Source organism: Dendrobates tinctorius, unplaced genomic scaffold (assembly GCF_039654945.1).
Source record: "Dendrobates tinctorius isolate UK_male_01 unplaced genomic scaffold, ASM3965494v1 ptg000434l, whole genome shotgun sequence".
NCBI classification, from domain to species: Eukaryota; Metazoa; Chordata; class Amphibia; order Anura; family Dendrobatidae; genus Dendrobates; species Dendrobates tinctorius.
The window spans coordinates 3,141,006-3,162,178 of record NW_027362097.1 but is presented as its reverse complement, the minus strand read 5'-3'; the positions used below and the strand labels follow the sequence as shown (position 1 = coordinate 3,162,178).

Below are 21,173 nucleotides of genomic sequence, written 5' to 3'. Positions count from 1 at the left end.
AGATTCATCTCATCTACAACCCCACAGCACTGGTCACTACTGAGGATGTACATAAAGTGCAGCACAGATTCATCTCACCTACGACCCCACAGCACGAGTCACTACTGAGCATGTGCATAAAGTGCAACACAGATTTGTCTCATCTACTACTCCCCAGCACTGGTCACTACTGAGCATGTGCATGAAGTGCAGCACAGATTCATCTCACCTACGACCCCACAGCACTGGTCACTACTGAGCATGTACATAAAGTGCAGCACAGATTCATCTAATTTATGAACCCACAGCACTGGTCACTACTGAGCATGTGCATAAAGTGCAGCACAGATTCATCTCCACTATGACCCCACAGCGCTGGTCACTACTGTGCATGTACATAAAGTGCAGCACAGATTCATCTCATCTATGACCCCACAGCACTGGATACTACTGAGCATGTACATAAAGTGCGTCACAGATTCATCTCATCTACAACCCCAGAGCCTGGTGACTACTGAGCATGTGCATAAAGTGCAGCACAGATTCATCTCATCTACAACCCCACAGCACTGGTCACTACTAAGCATGTGCATAAAGTGCAGCACAGATTCATCTAATTTATGACCCCACAGCACTGGTCACTACTGAGCATGTTTAATAAAGTGCAGCACAGATTCATCTCATCTATGACCCCACAGCACTGGTCACTACTGAGCATATACTTAAAGGGCAGCACAGATTCATCTCATCTATGACCCCACAGCACTGGTCACTACTGAGCATGTGCATAAAGTGCGTCACAGATTCATCTCATCTACAACCCCAGAGCCTGGTGACTACTGAGCATGTGCATAAAGTGCAGCACAGATTCATCTCATCTACAACCCCACAGCACTGGTCACTACTGAGCATGTGCATAAAGTGCAGCACAGATTCATGTCATCTACAACCCCACAGCTCGGGTCACTACTGAGCATGTACATAAAGTGCCGCACAGATTCATCTCATCTATGACCCCACAGCACTGGTCACTACTTAGCATGTGCATAAAGTGCAGCACAGATTCATCTCATCTACAACCCCACAACCCTGCCTCACTACTGAGCATGTACATAAAGTGCAGCACAGATTCATCTAATCTATGACCCCAGAGCACTGCCTCACTACCGAGCATGTGCATAAAGTACAGCACAGATTCATCTAATCTACAACCCCACCGCACTGCCTCACTACTGAGCATGTGGATAAAGTGCAGCACAGACTCATCTCATCTATGACCCCACAGCACTGGTCACTACTGAGCATGTACATAAAGTGCAGCACAGATTCATCTCATCTATGACCCCACAGCACTGGTCACTACTGAGCATGTGGATAAAGTGCAGCACAGATTAATCACATCTACAACCCCATAGCACTGGTCACTACTGAGCATGTGCATAAAGTGCAGCACAGATTCATCTCATCTATGACCCCACAGCACTGGTCACTACTGAGTTTGTGGTTAAAGTGCAGCACAAATTAATCTCATCTACAACCCCACAGCACTGGTCACTACTGAGCATGTGCATAAAGTGCAGCACAGATTCATGTCATCTACAACCCCACAGCACTGGTCACTACTGAGCATGTACATAAAGTGCAGCACAGTTTCATCTCATCTACAACCCCACAGCACTGGTCACTACTGAGCATGTGCATAAAGTGCAGCACAGATTCATTTCTTCTAGAACCCCACAGCACTGGTCACTACTGAGCATGTGCATAAAGTGCAGCACAGATTCATCTCTTCTATGACCCCACAGCACTGGTCACTACTGAGCATGTGCATATAGTGCAGCACAGATTCATCTCACCTACGACCCCACAGCACTGGTCACTACTGAGCATGTGCATAAAGTGCAGCACAGATTCATCTAATTTATGACCCCACAGCAATGATCACTACTGAGCATGTGCATAAAGTGCAGCACAGATTCATCTCCACTTTGACCCCACAGCGCTGGTCACTACTGAGCATGTATATAAAGTGCAGCACAGATTCATCTCATCTATGACCCCACAGCACTGGATACTACTGTGCATGTACATAAAGTGCAGCACAGATTCATCTCCACGATGATCCCACAGCACTGGTCACTACTAAGCATGTACATAAAGTGCAGCACAGATTCATCTCATCTATGACCCCACAGCACTGCCTCACTACTGAGCATGTGCATAAAGTGCAGCACAGAGTCATCTCCACTATGACCCCACAGCACTGGTCACTACTGAGCATGTGCATAAAGTGCAGCACAGATTCGTCTCATCTACGACCCCACAGCACTGGTCACTACTGAGCATGTGCATAAAGTGCAGCACAGATTCGTCTCATCTACGACCCCACAGCACTGGTCACTACTGAGCATGCACATAAAGTGCAGCACAGATTCATCTCAACTAAAAGCCAAGATCCTTAGATCAGTAGCAGAGCATACATTTATAGGACATGTCAGAAGTTTCCCGAATTTGTATGGAAAAATATTTGACACATTGTGCATTGCACTACTGTACCCAATGTATTATATATTTTAGGAGGCTTTCCATTTTATACCGACTCCGACTTAGACTTCACCAAAATGGACACTAACTGCGATTCCACAGCACTGTGTCCAACTAATGCATGGATGTGCTGGGTCCCGTGGACAGAGTGATCCTCTCTGATTCTGCTCTTGCTCTTTTGCAGCATCTATTAGCACTGGGCAAGACTGCCACCAAAAAAAGGAATTGTGGTGGCTGCAGATATTACGGTCTCCTTATCATTCGGGACCAATTATTCTCTAGTTTTGCTGGTGTCCTTGTCTTTACCGGCAGCATGAGGTGGTACCTGCTAGACAGGCAGTGCAGCTCTTCCAGGATGGAACATCCATACATTTCATCTCAAGAAGATTTTCTGTGTCCGAATTCAATCTCAAGAGCATGGACCCAATGCCAGTACACTGGGTGATATCAGAAGAGAGAGCCAGACAGTGCGATAGAAGTCAATCAACCCAGCAGCTGGGCCGGTATCTGCTCCTTTCTGATGTCAGTTCACTTGAAGGCCATAGTCACCAGTGAGTCACATCAAGAATGTCAGTGATTAAATTCACACAAATTAGATCCATTTGTGATTTAATTTTTTACTTTTATTTTGAAATCCAGCCCTCATTTGGTTGTGGATTTTGATTACTAGTTACCATTCATATGACATTTTATTATTTAGGAAACATGGAATCAATAAAGATTAAGGTTAATCTGGTCTGTTGAGAGCTCTTGGAGTTAAGGCTGAACATTATTAGCCACTCCCATCTCCTTTATAAACTGATTCCTAGCTAGCACTCATTGTCCTAGCTAGCACTCATTGCATAGCTAGCTTTTTCTGCATGGCTGGAGGTTGTTGTTGCTTACTATTGGAGAAGGCATTTGGTGGATTTATCTGTGACTGTTGCTAGGTTTTGAAAGTGTGATAATTCCCTTTCTTCTCCTTTTGGTTTAACCCCATCCTCCACTCTCTGGTGTTTACCTATGTTATGTGTGTGTATATATTTATATGTTTGTTATTTTCCTTTATCCCTGTTTGTATTGCCTTGTTAGTCTGGTTGGTGTATTATGGTACACTACTACTCCCCTCTTCCCTGGGTGGGGGAAGGGTACAGACTGAGGGCGGATTCAGGAGCCTAGGGCTGGTTTTACACTTGGCGTGTTTTTTTGCGACCCATTTTTGCGGTCCTTTTTTGCGGGCTGTATGGCCGTAATTTTTGCGGTATCCTGCAAAAATGGGCCGCAAAAAACCTTCACAGATCACCGTTTTTCCCTATTTTAAACAACTGCTGGGAAAAATACTGCAATCCGCAAATACGGGGTACCACAAAAACAAGCTTCCGTTGTTTTTGCGGTGCCATTGAATGCATTGCAGCCGTGTCCATAAGCTGTGAAAAATATCGAGCAAGCTCGATATTTTTTCACCGCCGCAAATACGGCCCTCACGGCCATACGGAGCGCGGTTTTCCTACTAATTTTTGCAGGCCGATTTTGCGGCACCATAGGAATCTATTGGGGCCGCAAAATCGGCCCGCAAAAACATGGTAAGTGTAAAAGCAGCTTTAGGCAAGGTACGTGGCCCTGGCATCTTCACCATCAGAAGTAACTCGGGGAACAAAGCGAGCTAGGGCGCCTCTAACGTTGGGGACAGGGAAGGTGCCCCTGGTCCCGGGACCCCCGACAACAGAGTCATGACAGACACAGTGGCATTTGGCTCCCATAGGCTTTTATTGTAAAACAAAAAATAAATCCCTTTCTTTAAGTGGCTTGTTTCCCCATAATTGGGCATTGTAAAGAGGCTTCCAATTACCCAAGGAATAAGCAAAATTATTTTTAAGCTGACTTTAAAATTCATCTTTGGCAGCAGATGGCTGTTTAAACAAAGCAATGGTAGCCTGTGTGCACATAAGCAGAGTCTGCCTGTGTCGACATATTAATTGACTGCTGATTGGGAAATAGTCAGTAAGTGGCCATTTAACGCCTTGTTGGCCTGTATAAATTCACACTTACTTGATACCAATGTACAATAGCCCAAAGGAAGCCAAAAGGACTCCTAGAATTCCCTAATACGGAGAATTATGTCTACTGCTGAATTTACATTTGCGTTAAAGGCTGTTTCCGTGATTTCATCAGGTTTTGCGGCAATCTTAGCTCAGCATGCATTGCTATTTTTATATCCACAATGGTGGAAACCACAATGGAACTTGTAGGTCAGAGTGTTCTTGGCCACTATTGCAATCCCCTGTGTCGTGCATTTGCCACTTGTGAATTACGGTATGTGATTCCTAAGTTTTAAACTCAGTACTATTCCTCCTATTGTGGTTCCTTAGGCTTCCGATTGTTCTCATAATTCCACCACATTGGAATAAACAAGTTGCAAGTTCCTAAAGTTGGAATATACTTCGCCAGGCATCCAGCTGAAAATCATGTGGGAGGAGCATTTACATACCTAATGTCCTCTTCAGCTGGATTCCAGGCCCAATATGCAGTGCTCCTTCACTCGTTCGTGGAGCTGTTGCCAACATTCTACATTTGTGCAGATTCCCTTCTGCAATGACTCTTTACATGGACATAAACATTAGTCCACATCCATAGAGCCCACATATTGTATCGGGAATGTCTGACCATCTAATGGATGATGGCGTGACCTGACTTTCCACCAGAGGGAGATGTTGGAGTTCTAAAGGATTCATAGAACCAGAGAATCATAGAATGTTCGCGTTGGAAGAGACCTTCAGGGTCACCGAACCCCTTGGATTGAGCATGTTGCATTTTGGTAGATACTCCACTTTTCCCATTGAGAGAACATGTGACATGCATGTGTGTGGCTGGGTTTGTAAGATTAGCTGTAGGCTCTCTTGCGTTTATGGCTATCTCTAAATTGATTCACGGCAGAGGCTTTTTACAAGTAAAATCCTCTTATTTTTTTCTTACGTAAGTCAGTATTTTTTTTTATAATATTTTACTATGTTCTCCATACAGTCACTGCCAGATCATAGACTAATCCTCCGCTCTGCCTCCTTCATTTTTCAGCTGTTTTACAATCGCTATTGGAAATGGAACAGCATGTAGAGAAACGGAAAGATATCTCGCCGATCTCATTCAAAGGAGGTTTTTTGCACCACTCAGTGTCGTCTATTGGTAAGTCGTGCTTTTATTTTTTTAGTTATGAAATATTAAAGAGATGTTAGAAATACATTAGAACAGGGGTGGGCAATTAATTTTCCTGAGGGGCCACATGAGAGATCGTGACTCTTGTGGAGGGCCGAACCAATAGGCCGAAATTAATTCTACTCAATATTAATATTGATATATTGTTTGAATCAGAGTACAGCCCCTTCCATATATATCGTATGAGCCCCCCACAGCCCCTATAAACTGTAAAAGCCCCCACCCAGCCTCCCCCATGTGCGGCATGAGCCCCACCCAGCCTCCCTATATACTGCATGATGACCCATAGCCTCCCCCATGTGCGGCATGCACCCCACCCAGCCTCCCCCATGTGCGGCATGCGCCCCACCCAGCCTCCCCCATGTGTGGCATGCGCCCCACCCAGCCTCCCCCATGTGTGGCATGCGCCCCACCCAGCCTCCCCCATGTGCTGCATGCGCCCCACCCAGCCTCCCCCATGTGCGGCATGCGCCCCACCCAGCCTCCCCATGTGCGGCATGCTCCCCACCCAGCCTCCCCCATGTGCGGCATGAGCCCCACTCAGCCTCCCCCATGTGCGGCATGAGCCCCACCCATAGCCTCACTATGTGCTGAAAGTCACTCCACATGCCCACCCAAACATCCCATACACATGAAACAAAGCAACACCACATACTCACCTCAGTATCGTTCCCCAGCTCTCTGCTTCTCTCCCTACGTCTGGTGCGCTGACTCTCCGCAGTACACAGCTGACGCGATGAAATGACGTAATCGCATCAGCTGATTCACACACTGATTGGTGGAGGAAGTGGCCGGAGGCTCCTCCTCCACCAATGTAGTCATCGCAGATGGAGACAGTGAGTGAGCGGGCGGGCACCATGAGGCCCATAGACCTCTGGTTTCCAGCCCCAAGGCTGTCTCAGCCCAGGTCTGCGCTAGAGTGATCGCTGGACACGCGTCAATCCTGAAAAATTATGGTAGGTCCTATAGTGTGTGAATGGGGAGGTTGTGTCCATTGATGATGGCGGTTACAATAGTCCCATAGAAGTGAATGTAGCTACAGATGCATCTGTGCACTACCGCTTTCTTAAGGACCTCTGGATGGTTTGGACAATTAATCCTGGTCACAAAGTGGTTAATAGAAGGTGGTCCCTCTGCTGACAGTTACAAAGAGGGTCTCTGACTCGCTCTCTTTCTCTCGCTGACTCTTTTTCTTTCTCTCTACTCTCTCTTTCTCCTTCTTGCTCTCCCTGACTCTTGCTCTCCCTGACTCTTGCTCTCCCTGACTCTTGCTCTCCCTGACTCTTGCTCTCCCTGACTCTTGCTCTCCCTGACTCTTGCTCTCCCTGACTCTTGCTCTCCCTGACTCTCGCTCTCCCTGACTCTCGCTCTCCCTGACTCTCGCTCTCCCTGACTCTCGCTCTCCCTGACTCTCGCTCTCCCTGACTCTCGCTCTCCCTGACAATCGCTCTCTGTCGCCCTGACACGTCCTGCATTCATTACTTATACAGCCCACTGATTTGAATGGACCCCGTGTAATACTTACTGTTTCCTTTTCGGGCGCTGTAGATAAATTCACCATTTGCTTCTAGGTTTCAACAGGTTTTCCTTACAGATTTATCACTTATGTTCCCAGTAGACAGACAATTTGTGATCTTTTCATGGTCTTGGGACCATTAAAAACACGTAGGGAGTGTCCAAAGCAGACCACCAAACTTTTAATAAATATAGTATGGTACTTTTCAACCCGGACGACCCCTTTCACTGCTGTCAACTTACCAATGTAGTTAAAATACTGGATGGAATTGAAATGATTTATTCAGGATTAGAACAACAGGAATGCATGTTTTCTTGAAACAGTGCCACTCCTATCTATTGGTCAAGATTGGTATTGCAGCTGAGCTCCATTTCTAATTATCATTTAGCTACAATACCACTCACCACCTGTGGACATGAGTGGCGCTGTGTTTGGAACAAGGCAGCCAACCTCTTTTTAAAGCTGCGATTTTTAATTTAATACAACAGTTTTTTTCATACAGTCTGACTTACTGTTTTTAAATCCAGAACAAACACCTATAGATTTTCTCCTTGTCTTTTCTGTGTCTCCGTATTTATTATTTTAGTTTGCCGCTAAGTCTTTCCAGAAGATCGTTATGTGCTGCAGGAGCTGACGCTCATTGGTCGCTCCCTCTATGATTATTTTTACACTAATCACAGCAAAGTCTCTCCATATGTCAGAGATCCCGGTGCGGGACGTGTTCAAAGTATCCCAGTAAGAAATGGAAAAATAAAGGAAAATTGTAATCTGTGATGTGCGTTTCTGAAAAATTGTGTGACGACCAATACAACAGCGAGTTCTGCTTCTATGGCGGCGTTACGTAGTCTTGGAAAAATGGGCTACAACTATTGATGAGCGAACATGCTGGGATAAGGTGTTATCTGAGCATGCTCGGGTGCTATCCGAGTGTCTTCAACGTGTTCGAAAAATATGTTTGAGTCCCCGCGGCTGCATGTCTCGCGGCGGTTTGACAGCCACAATCCCTGCATGCAGCCACAGGAACTCGAACATATTTTTTGAGCACGCCAAAGACACTCGGTTAGCACCCGAGCATGCTCAGATAACACCTTTTCATAGCACATTCGCTCATCACTAGCTACAACCAATGTCGTAATATTTTATGAAGACAGTTGGGCATTTAGGTAGAAGCAGCAATGGTGATTTTCTCATCTCAAGCAATTTATTGAAACGAAAGCCAACAACACCCGGTGGGTATACCCCCCCCAAAAAAAAATGTCAGTGTCTCGATAACTTGTCCTGTGGCCTTGAGCATCAATTCCAGCCGACAACGACGTCTCATGCCATTCACAATCGAGTTATTGTCTGCTGAGGCATGGCGTCCCGCTCTTCTTGATCAATCAGTTATTGGCTGCAGCATTATCCATGTTACTTCAGCGCTGCAGACACTGGGAGCAGCGATGGAGACTCTCCTGGACCCGGGGAGGGTGACTAAAGCATAGAAGGTTTTCAGAAAACTAAAAGCCAATCTTATGCAAGATTGTGGTATGGAATTGAGAATTATTCTGTTTTCCGTGATGTGACCGCTGGGTAGCGCTGAGCGTGTGCTCTTTTCCCGCAGAGCATCTCGTCTCTTGTCTCTGTGTCTTTATACAATGTGACCCCTTCCATGGCAGCTGAAAGTTTTATTACTTTTTTTTTCTTTCTTTTTTTGCTTTAAAAGATGTCTTCTCACCTGAATCCCCCCTGACACAACCTGTTTGCCCATCCTGTCAATACATAAAGTGGAGGGAAGGGGAGGAAGCCAGCCACAGGTACCTGTCACCTTTAGGCCCCAGAGGTGTCAAACCGGCTTTTCTCTCCTCTCGTCGGCGTCTGAAGACGTCGGTTTTCTCCCCAGGACGAATGTGCAGGAAGCAGCTCGGCTCCGGTAACTGACTGTGGCACCGGCTTGATGTAACAGGTTGTGAGGTTTGCTCTTTTCAGACGTGCAGTCTCCGCGCAGAGCCGTGCGCGGCTGTGACATGAGCGCACTTCGCCTGCCTCCTAGCATCACACGTGAAGCTAAGGCTCCCTGACACCTGCCATTTGAACCCTTTTCCTCCTGAAAAATGTCATCGTTTTCCGACAAGCTAAAGACAGATATCTGATTGTGGTTTCTTCTTTGAGGATGTTCTCGGGGCATGTGCTTCATAGATGAATGGACAGACTTGGCGTACCACATTGCCGGACGTACCTGCCTCCGCTCTGCCACACATCCAGCCTCACTTTTACCCTCGGTGTCTCGTGATTTTAGGCTTTCCAGTGAATGCCGGCATCACCTGTCACCGCACACGTAGCGTCAACCTTTATTACGACTGTCAGATATTACGGAGGGTGACAGGTGTTACAGCCGGCAGTGTGTTCAGGGACCAGATATACAGTTGGAAGTTTCTCCTTTAGATTTTACAAGAAATTAGAAACTTTTTTTTATTTAACTTTTTTAAAAAGCACTTTTTCTTAAATAATAAATTCTAATGACAATTCCTGGAAATATAAGTTGTTCTCCGATGTGGGATATTTTATTAATCTGTTCAACCTTATTTTATTTTGGTATATATATAGTTGCACATATGCTGGGTGACAGCCGCTTACTGAAGATATAACCTCCGTCTCTCAGCTTTCCACAGATCCTGAATGGCAGAGCTATGGAGACAATGTGCAGCCAAATCATTTATATGAATCATGGGTGACTTTAAAGTAATGAGTATTCTGCACTGGATATATAGACGGTAGAGCAGGATTGGTGCGGACCCCTGGAGCATTCTGCACTGGATGTATGGAGGGTAGAGCAGCATTGGTGCGGACCCCTGGAGTATTCTGCACCGGATGCACGGTAGAGCAGGATTGGTGCGGACCCCCGGAGCATTCTGCTCTGGGGTGTATGGAGGGTAGAGCAGGACTGGTGTGGACCCTGGAGTATTCTGCACCGGATGCACGGTAGAGCAGGATTGGTGCGGACCCCTGGAGCATTCTGCACTGGGGTGTATGGAGGGTAGAGCAGGACTGGTGCGGACCCCTGGAGTATTCTGCATCGGATGCACGGTAGAGCAGGATTGGTGCGGACCCCCCCAGGAGTATTCTGCATTGGATGTATCGAGGGTAGAGCAGGATTGGTGGTGCAGACCCCCCCCCGGAGCATTTTGCACAAGTGTATGGAGGGTAGAGCAGGATTGGTGCGGACCCCCCCCGGAGCATTCTGCACTGAGTGTATGGAGGATAGAGCAGCATAATGGTATTTTGAAGCCAACTACAGTGGGGAAAAAAAAGTATTTCGTCAGCCACTATATCAGACAAGGTGACTTTCTGGATTTGTTTTCTCATTCTGACTCTCATAGTTGTGGTCTACCTCTGATGTCAATTACAGGCCTCTCTCATCTTTTTACATGGGAGAACTTGCACAATTGGTGGCTGACTAAATACGTTTTTTCCCCACTGTATGTCGCCTGTTTAGAAGCTGGACAGCCCCCAGTGATACTTGTATTTATTGTCGCAGAGAATTTATGTTTCTATGTCGTCATATTATAATGTTTAGTTTTGTATATAATGACAAGACGAGACATTAGTGAATGACCGGCCGATATCGCTGATATCTAACTGCACGCTTATACATTCAACAGATTTTGTATTGGCCTTATACACATATAAAAGAAAAGTATTGTTACACACACCTAAATCATTGAATTCAGGTTTCTCATTCAGTCCCATTGTCCCCGGTGTCTAATATTCGGCTCCTCGCCTCCAGTGTACAGCATCCGGCCCCTCACTCACCACTGCTTAACATCCGGCCCCTCACTCATCACTGCTTAACGTCCGGCCCCTCACCTCCAGTGCATAACATCCAGCCCCTCGCCCCCCAGTGCATAACATCTGGCCCCTCACTCACCACTGCTTAACATCCGGCCCCTCACCTCCAATGTACAACATCCGGCTCCTCGCCTCCAGTATACAGCATCCGGCCCCTCGCTCCCCAGTGCATAACATCCGGCCCCTCACCCACCGATGCATAACATCCTGCCCCTCGCCCCCCAGTGCATAACATCCAGCCCCTCACTCACTGCTGCTTAACATCCGGCCCCTCGCCTCCAGTGTACAACATCCGGCTCCTCGCCCACCGGTGCATAATATCCGGCCCCTCGCCCCCCCAGTGCATAACATCCGGCCTCTCGCCCCCCAGTGTATAACATCCGACCCTCTGCCCCCCAGTGTATAACATCCGCCCCTCCGCCCCCCCCCCCCCATGTATAACATCCGGCCCCTCGCCTCCAGTGTAAAACATCCGGCACCTTGCCCACCGGTGCATAATATGCGGCTCTCGCCCCCCAGTGCATAACATCTGGCCGCCCCCCAGTGTGTAACATCCGACCCTCCCCCCCCAGCGTGTAACATCCGGCCCTCCGCCCCCCCAGTGTATAACATCCAGCCCTCCGCCGCCCCCATGTATAACATCCGGCCCTCTGCCCCCCAGTGTATAACATCCGCCCCTCCGCCCCCCCCCCCATGTATAACATCCGGCCCCTCGCCTCCAGTGTAAAACATCCGGCACCTTGCCCACCGGTGCATAATATGCGGCTCTCGCCCCCCAGTGCATAACATCTGGCCGCCCCCCAGTGTGTAACATCCGACCCTCCCCCCCAGTGTGTAACATCCGGCCCTCCGCCCCCCCAGTGTATAACATCTGGCCCTCCGCCCCCGGATTATGACGTCCAGCCCCCCCCCCCATGCTTTCTGCCTTCATTAACATGTGGCAGAATGGCTGGTAGTGCAGAGCTCACTGATACCAGCGCGGTCCTGTAATAGGAGTCACCGGTGTAACAAGTCAGGTCATGGCATTTCTTCCCCCCAAAATATTCCTCCATCACCTGTGAGTGATATTATTGAGACGTGCAAGTAGAGACCCTGTAACATTACAGAGCGGGAAGCCGAGTGCTGAGGAGCAGAGGGCAGAGAAGGCACCAACGCCCTGCTGACTCCATTACTGTAAACCTCCTCTGGTGTTAACATCTGCACAAACACTGCGCCCCGCTGGGAGCTTCATGGCCGAGCAGCTGTATGCTGCCTTACATCACCAAGCACGATGCCGATCAGAATGGTGTAAAGCCGCTGCCGCTGAACTTCATTATCGGGTATCTGATGGACGAGTTTGGGTTTGGTGAATGCCGGGAGAAGGTTACCTGACTACATTGTGCCCGCTGTACAGTTTGGAGGAGGAGGGATAATACTATGGGCTTGTATTTTAGGGATCATCCTCAGGCCATTAGTTTCCAGTGAAGAGAAATCTTTATACTTCAGCACAGACATTGTGGACAGTTGTAGCTTCCAGCCTTGTGGGAACAGTTTGGGGAAGGCCTTTTTCTGTTCCCTATGACTTTGCCTAGTGCACAATGTCCATACAGACATGGTTGGGGAGATTTGTGTTGAAGGTCATGACCGCCGCAGAGATCTGACCTCAGCCCCATCCACCATCTTTGGGATGATGTAGAACAGAGATTGTGAGTCCAACATCAGGATTTGACCTCAGAAATGCTCTTCTGGATAAAGGGACAGAAATTCCCGCAGACACCTCCAAAATCTAACAGAAACTTGAACCAGAAGAGCAGAACCTGTTATAGCTGAAAATGGGAAAATGCATATTAAGGCTTTTGGATGTGAAGTGGGAGGTCAGAACATCTGTGGGTGTAATGTGGAGGTTTCTTGTTGGCCATGTAGAGTAGATCTTGCAGATGTCCCCAGTTTGATGCTGATGGAAGCTGTGAGTGAAGTTGATGGCCGGTCGTCTGTTCCTCGTCTTCGTCACCCTTTTGCACGTTCTGACATTTCCCTCCATATGCCTGTCACCACTTATACAATCATGTGGACGGGTCGGTGCTTCTCGCAGGGTCCGTCCTCCTGTTCCTGGCTGCTGTGAGCCTCCCGGTGATTTTACTGCTGCAGGTGGTTTTGTCTCCATGCGTTGAGTGACTCCGGACATCAGATGATTCTCAAAGGAAGCCTCCATTTCACCAAGATACAAAGATGATCTGAAGGCTAAAGCCTCCATGATGGAAGATCCCGTCACTTATTTCCTCGGGGGAGCAGCCTCTGATGTGTTTGACGCCTCTGATCTGTGGTTCTGTAGAGCTGATGGCTCAGTGATCGCTCGGCTGACATCTGCCTGCTTCCATATTTCATTAAAGGGATTGATTGAAGTGCTACACGGAGCAAGGGTCACGCTTGTGTATTACTGATACGATCACTGGGGGTCCCAGCAGTTGGACCCTTAGGGTGTGTGCACACGCTGCGGATTCTGCTGCGGTGTACAGTACCATAATATCCTATGGGAAATGGAAACCGCGGTGCAGATTTTTCCGCGCGGTTTTGCCTGCGGTTTCTAATCCACAGAAAGAATTGACATGTCAATTCTTTCTGTGGATTCCGCTGCGGTTTGCCATCTCCTCCATTGTAGAGGTGATAACCCGCAGGCTAATCCGCAGGTCTTTTGACCTGCGGATTTACCTGTGGACTTTGCAAAATCAGCGCAGATCAATCCGCAGCAGAATCCGCAGCGTGTGCACACACTCTTAGCGATTTATCCATTTATGACCTTTCCTAAAGTTGGTGCACATGCATGATCACCCCTCGATTCACTGTCTGTAGCAGCAGATGTGCACCACAGCTGCCCTAGAAGTTAACAGAGCGGTGGTCATGTGCACTACCCATCCATTCACATAGACCATTCAATCCCCCATTCTCAGGATTGCCAGGGTCCCAGTCCCCTACCAGTCGCATTTCTGACTTCTCTTGTGGATCAGATCAGCAAAAAATGTCATGGACTTATCCCTTTTGGCAGCAGGAAAACTCCTTTAATTTTTTTTTTCACTCATTCGCTCTGTCCCTGGTGTCAGTCCTTTTCTCTTACTCTTCCCCTGTTTGGATTGGGGTCAGCGCAGCGGAAAGGATTTCAGCAGAAAACTGGCAGCAACGTTACGGTATTTTTTGATAGTAGATGGTTTTACAAGTGGAATTAGGACTTTAAGCCTATGGAATCTCATAGAGATACAGGAGGAGGCTCTTAGACCGGGAGAGAGAGGCACAGTTTATTCTGTTCTTTTTACTGATATATATATTTTTAAACATTTTCTTATACATGGCACCAACATTTTCCGTAGCGCAGAGATCGTTATCACTTCCTGTCATTATTACCTTATGGCCCGGGTCATACTTGCAAGTGCAATGTGAGAAAATCGCGCCTCAATACCCGGCACTGCCGGCGGTTCGGACCAGTGTTCAGCTGCATAGAAAGACATGCAGCCGCACACTCCGGTTTCGCTGCCGGGTATTGAGGCGTGAGTTTCTCGCATTGCACTCGGAAGCGTGACCCCGGCCTATGAGTATGTGTTTGGGACTGTGACGAAATCACAGGAGGAACATACAAACCTGGACAGAGTCGAACACAGGCCTCGGTGCTGCAAGACAGTAGTAACCACTGAGCCACCCTGCTGCCTGCATTTCCTCCAGTCCAACCGGCAGTCGTTTAATAGCCAATTTGGACTGGCCGACCGGAATTCTATGCACTCTGCACGATTGTCATGTTCTCGGCAGCACATAGGACGACGTGCTGCAGAGAACGATCATTTTTAAGCCAGTTAAAATCATTGCACCCAACTAACGAGCGTTTTGCCTCTTTACACAGGGCGATAGCTATCGGGAACGAGCGAACCTGTTAATGCCCGTCCCCTGAATATTGGCTGGTCTGAGTTGGGAATAAGACTCTGTTCTCACTTGAATGACTTGGAAAGGGTCCGATGGGTTTTGCCGAGATGTCTGTCATTTTGAAGGAAATGATAATGCTGCAACTGATGGAATATGATGTGAGCAGGCTCCTGGACATTTCTGTAAATCTGTACATCAAGATCTTACTTTTGGAGCTCCATCCGTCTTTTATGTAGATCCTTGGTCTGTTCCTTTGCGGTGGCAAATAATAATCCTGTGTGACACCGAGCCGAAGACTATTTCTGTTGTCACAATTCTTTTTGTTGCGTTGTCCAGCAGACGGTTGTACTCGCCCCACGGCCCATTTATTACATTAGCAGATGTTCCTGATCATTACAACAGACAAGTACTGACACGTAACCCAAATGTCTAAATCATGGCTCTAAATTCTTTTTTTTTTTTTTTTTTTTTTTTTTTATAATGTTCCATTTCCGGTACTGCACCAATCAAACAATTCATGTTTATTCTCCACGGTTTGATAACGATCACATAACTGCGCGTTCATCTGCTTCACCTGTTTTTTTTTCTGCGCGTTCACTTGTGTATATGACCCTTTAAACGGTTAATATAATTTTTGGCGATTCTGGTTGTTGTTCAGGACCGTGGCCACAAGGTGGTGCCAGTGTTCCACTTCACATTTTTTTTTCCTCCCCTTCTTTTTGCTGCTGCAATCTCCTGATTGTGATATATTATCCGGAGATCGTCTGGAGTGCGCACATAGTGAGGATAGTGGCGAATTCTCTCCAGCTCCTTATTTCAAAGTGGATTACACTTTTTGTATTGTTTTTATTTATTTTTTTATTTTAGCGCTGGATTTTATGCATTAACGAACTGCGGCTTTCCTATGGTGGAACAGAAATCGTTTTTTTTTCTTAATTTTTAATCATAAAAAAAATAGTTTCAACATAAAAAAAATAGTTTTTTATTTATTTTCTTCCCCACAGTGCCAGTGCAATCATACAAACATTTTGACGTTCATTTAGAGGGGTAGTCCAGGACTAACCTGCTTGGATAGGTCATCAGTATCACATCCAGGAGCAGACAAATCATTGGTGCAGCTGCACAGGGGGCCTAGAGGTTAGGGGGAAGGGGGCGCTACCACCTCCAAAGCAGCAGGAAGCATCAGTCATAGACCGAACAGTTGGAGTGCAAAGTGCCCATATACCGTCCGTGTACAGGCGCCCTTTTCTGTCTGCGTCCGCCATTGATCACATTGATGGGGGTCGGACACCTGCCACCCGCCTAATAGTTGTTATTAGCGCCAGCAGTCCCGGGATATATAGAATGTATGGAGCCAGAGCAGTACAGAGTGTAGTGTCCGCTGCCGAATACTGCAGTTCAGTGGGTTAAAAAAAAAATAAATAAAAAATATTAAATTTTATTTAAGGAAAAAGAAAAAAGAAAAAGAAAAGAAAAACTCCTTTTAAAGTGAAAATGTAGAAAATATAAGAGCAAGGATATATAGTTTCTGTCACCCAGATGCTTTTCCATACAACGGCGACTTCAAATTGCAACTTTGTGACAATGAAACGGACTGGAGAAAGGCCACTGCTCTCTTTTCAGTGTTACAAGTTCCTAAATTTACAGGCTATACCCAGAAGATCCCATAAATGTATGGTAGATGCGGGGCCCCTCCCTCCAAAAAAAGAAATAATTTATGGTTTTAGAAATAGTGGAAAATGGAAATCTATATAATGATCACGTGATTCTGCTGCAGGTCTAATGACCCGTAGAAAAAAAAAAAGCGAATCCATCCTGTATACTGTAAATACACAGTGCATGGTGTAAAAGAAACCGCCCTAATAGGATAGCTGGCTTTCTGATTTCAGTTGTTTTCTTTTCCTTATTCCGTCGCCCCAGAGAAGAGTAACTAATTTTTTTTTTTTTCTAATAACTTTGTCCAGTATGGAAAGTTTTGAAACTTTGAAAAATCACTTTATTAGGAGATTTGTCTTCATTCCTGTGAAAAGACAAACAAACAAAAACCCTGCATTTCCTCAGTCATAAAAAAAACTAAAAAAAAAAAAAAAATCCACAAAACAAAATAAAAAAGCCCTGCATTTCCCCAGTCAATTTGCCTGCCTTTAGTTGCCTTGATATCAGAACATACTCCTTTTGGAGTCCGGATGATGGCAGTGATGGGTCAGGTTCTGTGTCCCTCTTAGGCCTCATATTCAAAAATCGAGTTTCATCAGAGTTTTTCCACCTTTTATCTATCCGTGAGAAACAGAAAGCACGCTGATAGCAGATGGCGTCCAAGTGATGTCCCAAGCTTTGCACGGACACGTGTGAAGCAGAGGGCACCCTTCCGTACTAGGGAGCACCTGCAGCATAATAAAAAGTTCAAAGGTGAGAAAAAGAAGTATGCAGTAGAGAAAAAAACTTAGTTACACAAAATTTATCAGGCTTTACTATTGCTCGAATTGTTCTGATGGTCAAGCACAGCGAACAGAGGAGACAGGAGTTGACCCATCCATCACTGCCATCATCGTTCTGTTATCAGTCCAGCTGAAGGCAGAGAAAGACTGGGGAAGTACAGGGGTTTGTAAACCGATGTTATGCAATTTTTTTAAAAAAATTTTAACGGGAATTACGGTAATTCAAATACCGTAATAAAGTTCTTTGCAACGTTCAAAATTTTACCTGCTGGACAAAATTAAGGTTTTTTTTTTTTTTATACAATATGGCTACTGTAAGTGATAATTAAAACTCATATTGTAAATTACAGGAGAATGAAATCGTTATGGCTGTTGGGACGCAGCAATGCCAACACCGGCTCCTTCAGGCCCAGACTAGCCTGTCTCGTAGTCATGTTGTATAGGGTGTGATAAGTGTGACCGCTGTGTTGTAGAGTCGGCATAACTCCTGCTTATAGCGTTCAGTCTGACACAAATTGAAGCTGCAGCTGCATCCCCCCCCTCCACCTCGTATAGATATATTAGAAAGGAAAAATCCATTCTTGAAATTGAGAGTCCACCGCACAACTTACAGGATGTTCCGTCTTGGTATCGGACAGCACAGGACTACCTCTGAGGTCTTGTAAGAGTCTATACCTCACCAGATCAGAGGTGATTGCAGACCTATAATAATAAATAATCTTTAGTTTTATATAGCGCTAACATATTCCGCAGCGCTTTACAGTTTGCACACATCATCATCACTGTCCCCGATGGGGCTCACAATCTAAATTCCCTATCAGTATGTCTTTGGAATGTGGGAGGAAGCTGGAGAACCCGGAGGAAACCCACGCAAACACGGGGAGAACATACAAACTCCTATTAAGTAGATGGTGTTATGGCAGATTCAGCGACCCAGAAAATAGCTTTTGTTACCTCCACCACCATGGTGGCCATAAATGAATCCAGAGTCAGATGATTGTAAGTGGTGGAACCTGGAAATGGCAGCAGAGAAGCCATCACTTTGTATAGTCTACAGAAGCCATGATGAGTAATGCACCATTCTCCTTAATTTTACAGCATTACTAATGAAGCCGGAGCGTCCATCTACAGCGTAAGCCCAGAAGCTGCCAAGGAGATGCCAGATCTGGACCCTAATCTGCGGAGTGCAGGTAACATGACTGCTAGCACTAATTTTGTTGTCCTCCATCACTGACCCATGTCGGGAGGTTTTATGCAGAGCGGACCCGACCTCCTGTATGCAAGATCTTATTTGTGTGCCCAATCATGGAAACCCATAGAATCGATCCTACTTCAGTATGCGTACAAATCGCTACTGATCGTGGAGTGACGTGGCCACGGTTGGGATCCACTGGATCTAAAACAGCAGATCTAGTATTGTGCATCTGCCATACTCCTGATCCCTCCTTTAAGACTGTTGTCCACCTCTCAGGACGTCATTTTATTTTATCTTTTATTCATCTATTAAATTTATATATTTTTTTTACTTAAATGCATATATTTGGGGAAAAAATATTTTTTTTTTGCAATTGGGTTTCATGAAAAAATATTAGACCATTTTCCTTTTTGCAACCTTTTTTTTGTTTTCCTGCACACTCAACTTTAACCCCTTTACTCCCAAGGGTGGTTTGCACGTTCATGACCGGGCCAATTTTTACAATTCTGACCACTGTCCCTTTATGAGGCCATAACTCTGGAACGCTTCCATGGATCCCGGTGATTCTGACAATGTTTTCTCGTGACATATTGTACTTCATGTTAGTGGTAAAATTTAATGTATATATCTTGCGTTTATTTGTGAAAAAAATGAAAATTTTGAAAATTTCGCAATTTTCCAAATTTGAATTTTTATGCCCTTAAATCACAGAGATACGGCACACAAAAAACTTAAGTAACATTTCCCACATGTTTACTTTACATCAGCACAATTTGGGAACCAAAATTTTTTTTTTGTTAGGAAGTTATAAGGGTTAAAAGTTGACCAGCGATTTCTCATTTTTACAACACCATTTTATTTTTAGGACCACATCACATTTGAAGCCACTTTGAGGGGTCTATATGATAGAAAATACCCAAAAGTGACACCATTCTAAAAACTGCACCCCTCAAGGTGCTCAAAACCAGATTCAAGAATTTTATTAACCCTTCAGGTGCTTCACAGGAATTTTTTGAATGTTTAAAAAAAAAAAAATGAACATTTAACTTTTTTTCACAAAAAACATTACTTCAGGTCCAATTTTTTATTTTACCAAGGGTAACAGGAGAAATTGGACTGCAAAAGTTATTGTGCAATTTGTCCTGAGTACGCTGATACCTGATATGTGGGGGGGGGGGCAACCACTGTTTGTGCGCATGGCAGAGCTCGGAAGGGAAGGAGCGCCGTTTGACTTTTTCACTGCAAAATTGGCTGGAATTCAGATCGGACGCCATGTCAAGTTTGGAGAGCCCCTGATGTGCCTAAACAGTGGAAACCCCCCAATTCTAACTCCAACCCTAACCCTAACCCTAGCCCTAATGGGAAAATGGAAATAAATACATTTTTTTAATTTTATTATTTTTCCCTAACTAAGGGGGTGATAACGGGGGGTTTGATTTACTATTTATGGCGGTTTTTATATTTGGCAGCTGTCACACGCTAAAAGACGCTTTTTATTGTAAAAATAGTTTTTGCATCACCACATATTGAGCGATCTGTCACAGGCAGTGCTGCAGGCTTCCTCATGCCGGCGCTTTGCAGGCATGAGGAAGCCACCTCCCTGCAGGTCCCCGAAGGTCCCTGCCGCCATTTTGGATTCTGGGACCTGCAGGGAAGGAGACCCCCGCAGCAGCGCTGCACATTGCGCTGCTGTGGGGGTCTCAGGGAAGCACGAAGGGAGCCCCCTCCAAATGCTTCCCTAAACCCCGGTACACTGCGATCGTGTTTGATAGCAGTGCGCCAGGGGTTAACGTGTTGGGGGCGGTCTGTGACCGCCCCTGATACATAGTGTCGGGTGTCAGCTGTGATAATCAGCTGACACCCAGCTGCGATCAGCTGCTTTCCCCCCGTGATCGCAGCTGATCGCGCTAGACGTACTATTCCGTCCTTGTGACTTAGGTCCCAGGTCACATGGACGGAATAGTACGTCTAATGTAGGAAAGGGGTTAATGAGATCTGCAGTCAAAAATCAGCTAGGAGAAGCTTAAAAAAAAAAGTTAGAGACTTTCCCATTGGATCGTCAGAACGAGGTCACCGACAGATTCTCAGCTAACCCATTCTATAGCCAGTAATAGGCAGTGCAACGCAGAGGCTTTAGAAAGCAAATGGTGCAAAATCGTTAATGAAACTGATTTGCAAAAATGATTTTTAGCCAAAAATGCAGGCATTTAAGTAGGAAAAATATACTGTCACCTAAAAGTGGACAACCCCTTTAACTGTTTAGCGCATATGAGCGTGACAATCTATCCTCGCTGAGACCGTATATTTAAGGGGTTCAGGAGCTGAGCTGCCTTCAGACACAGCTGATGTTGTGTATATTAGTGTGACGCTGAGTCATTTCTCACGGACCACCCGTGAGTTAGGGTAGTCAAGGAATCTGAGGTCAAGAGCCTGGAGGATACGTAGTAAACAGAAGGAAGAGACAAACGTGTAGTCCAATAGAGGTCTGTGGTCAAAATACCAGGAAGATGGTGGGTCAGAGCAAAGGGGCTAGTCAAAGCAGATGGTCAGAACGAGGTCCAAGGTCCGGCAGCAAAATGATCCACAAGCAGAACACAAGGCA

General features: G+C 46.0%; 1 protein-coding gene across 2 annotated transcripts in view; it reads left to right on the top strand.

The window, feature by feature from the left end:
• The window catches only part of SRBD1 (S1 RNA binding domain 1), a 255,048-nt gene that overhangs the window by 98,541 nt on the left and 135,334 nt on the right, over window positions 1–21,173 (top strand). For both annotated transcript variants that reach the window (XM_073564217.1, XM_073564216.1), the window contains exons 15-16: window positions 5,575–5,682; window positions 18,475–18,566. In XM_073564217.1, coding sequence (XP_073420318.1) covers window positions 5,575–5,682; window positions 18,475–18,566 — 200 coding nt within the window. The remainder of the gene's footprint in view (window positions 1–5,574; window positions 5,683–18,474; window positions 18,567–21,173) is intronic.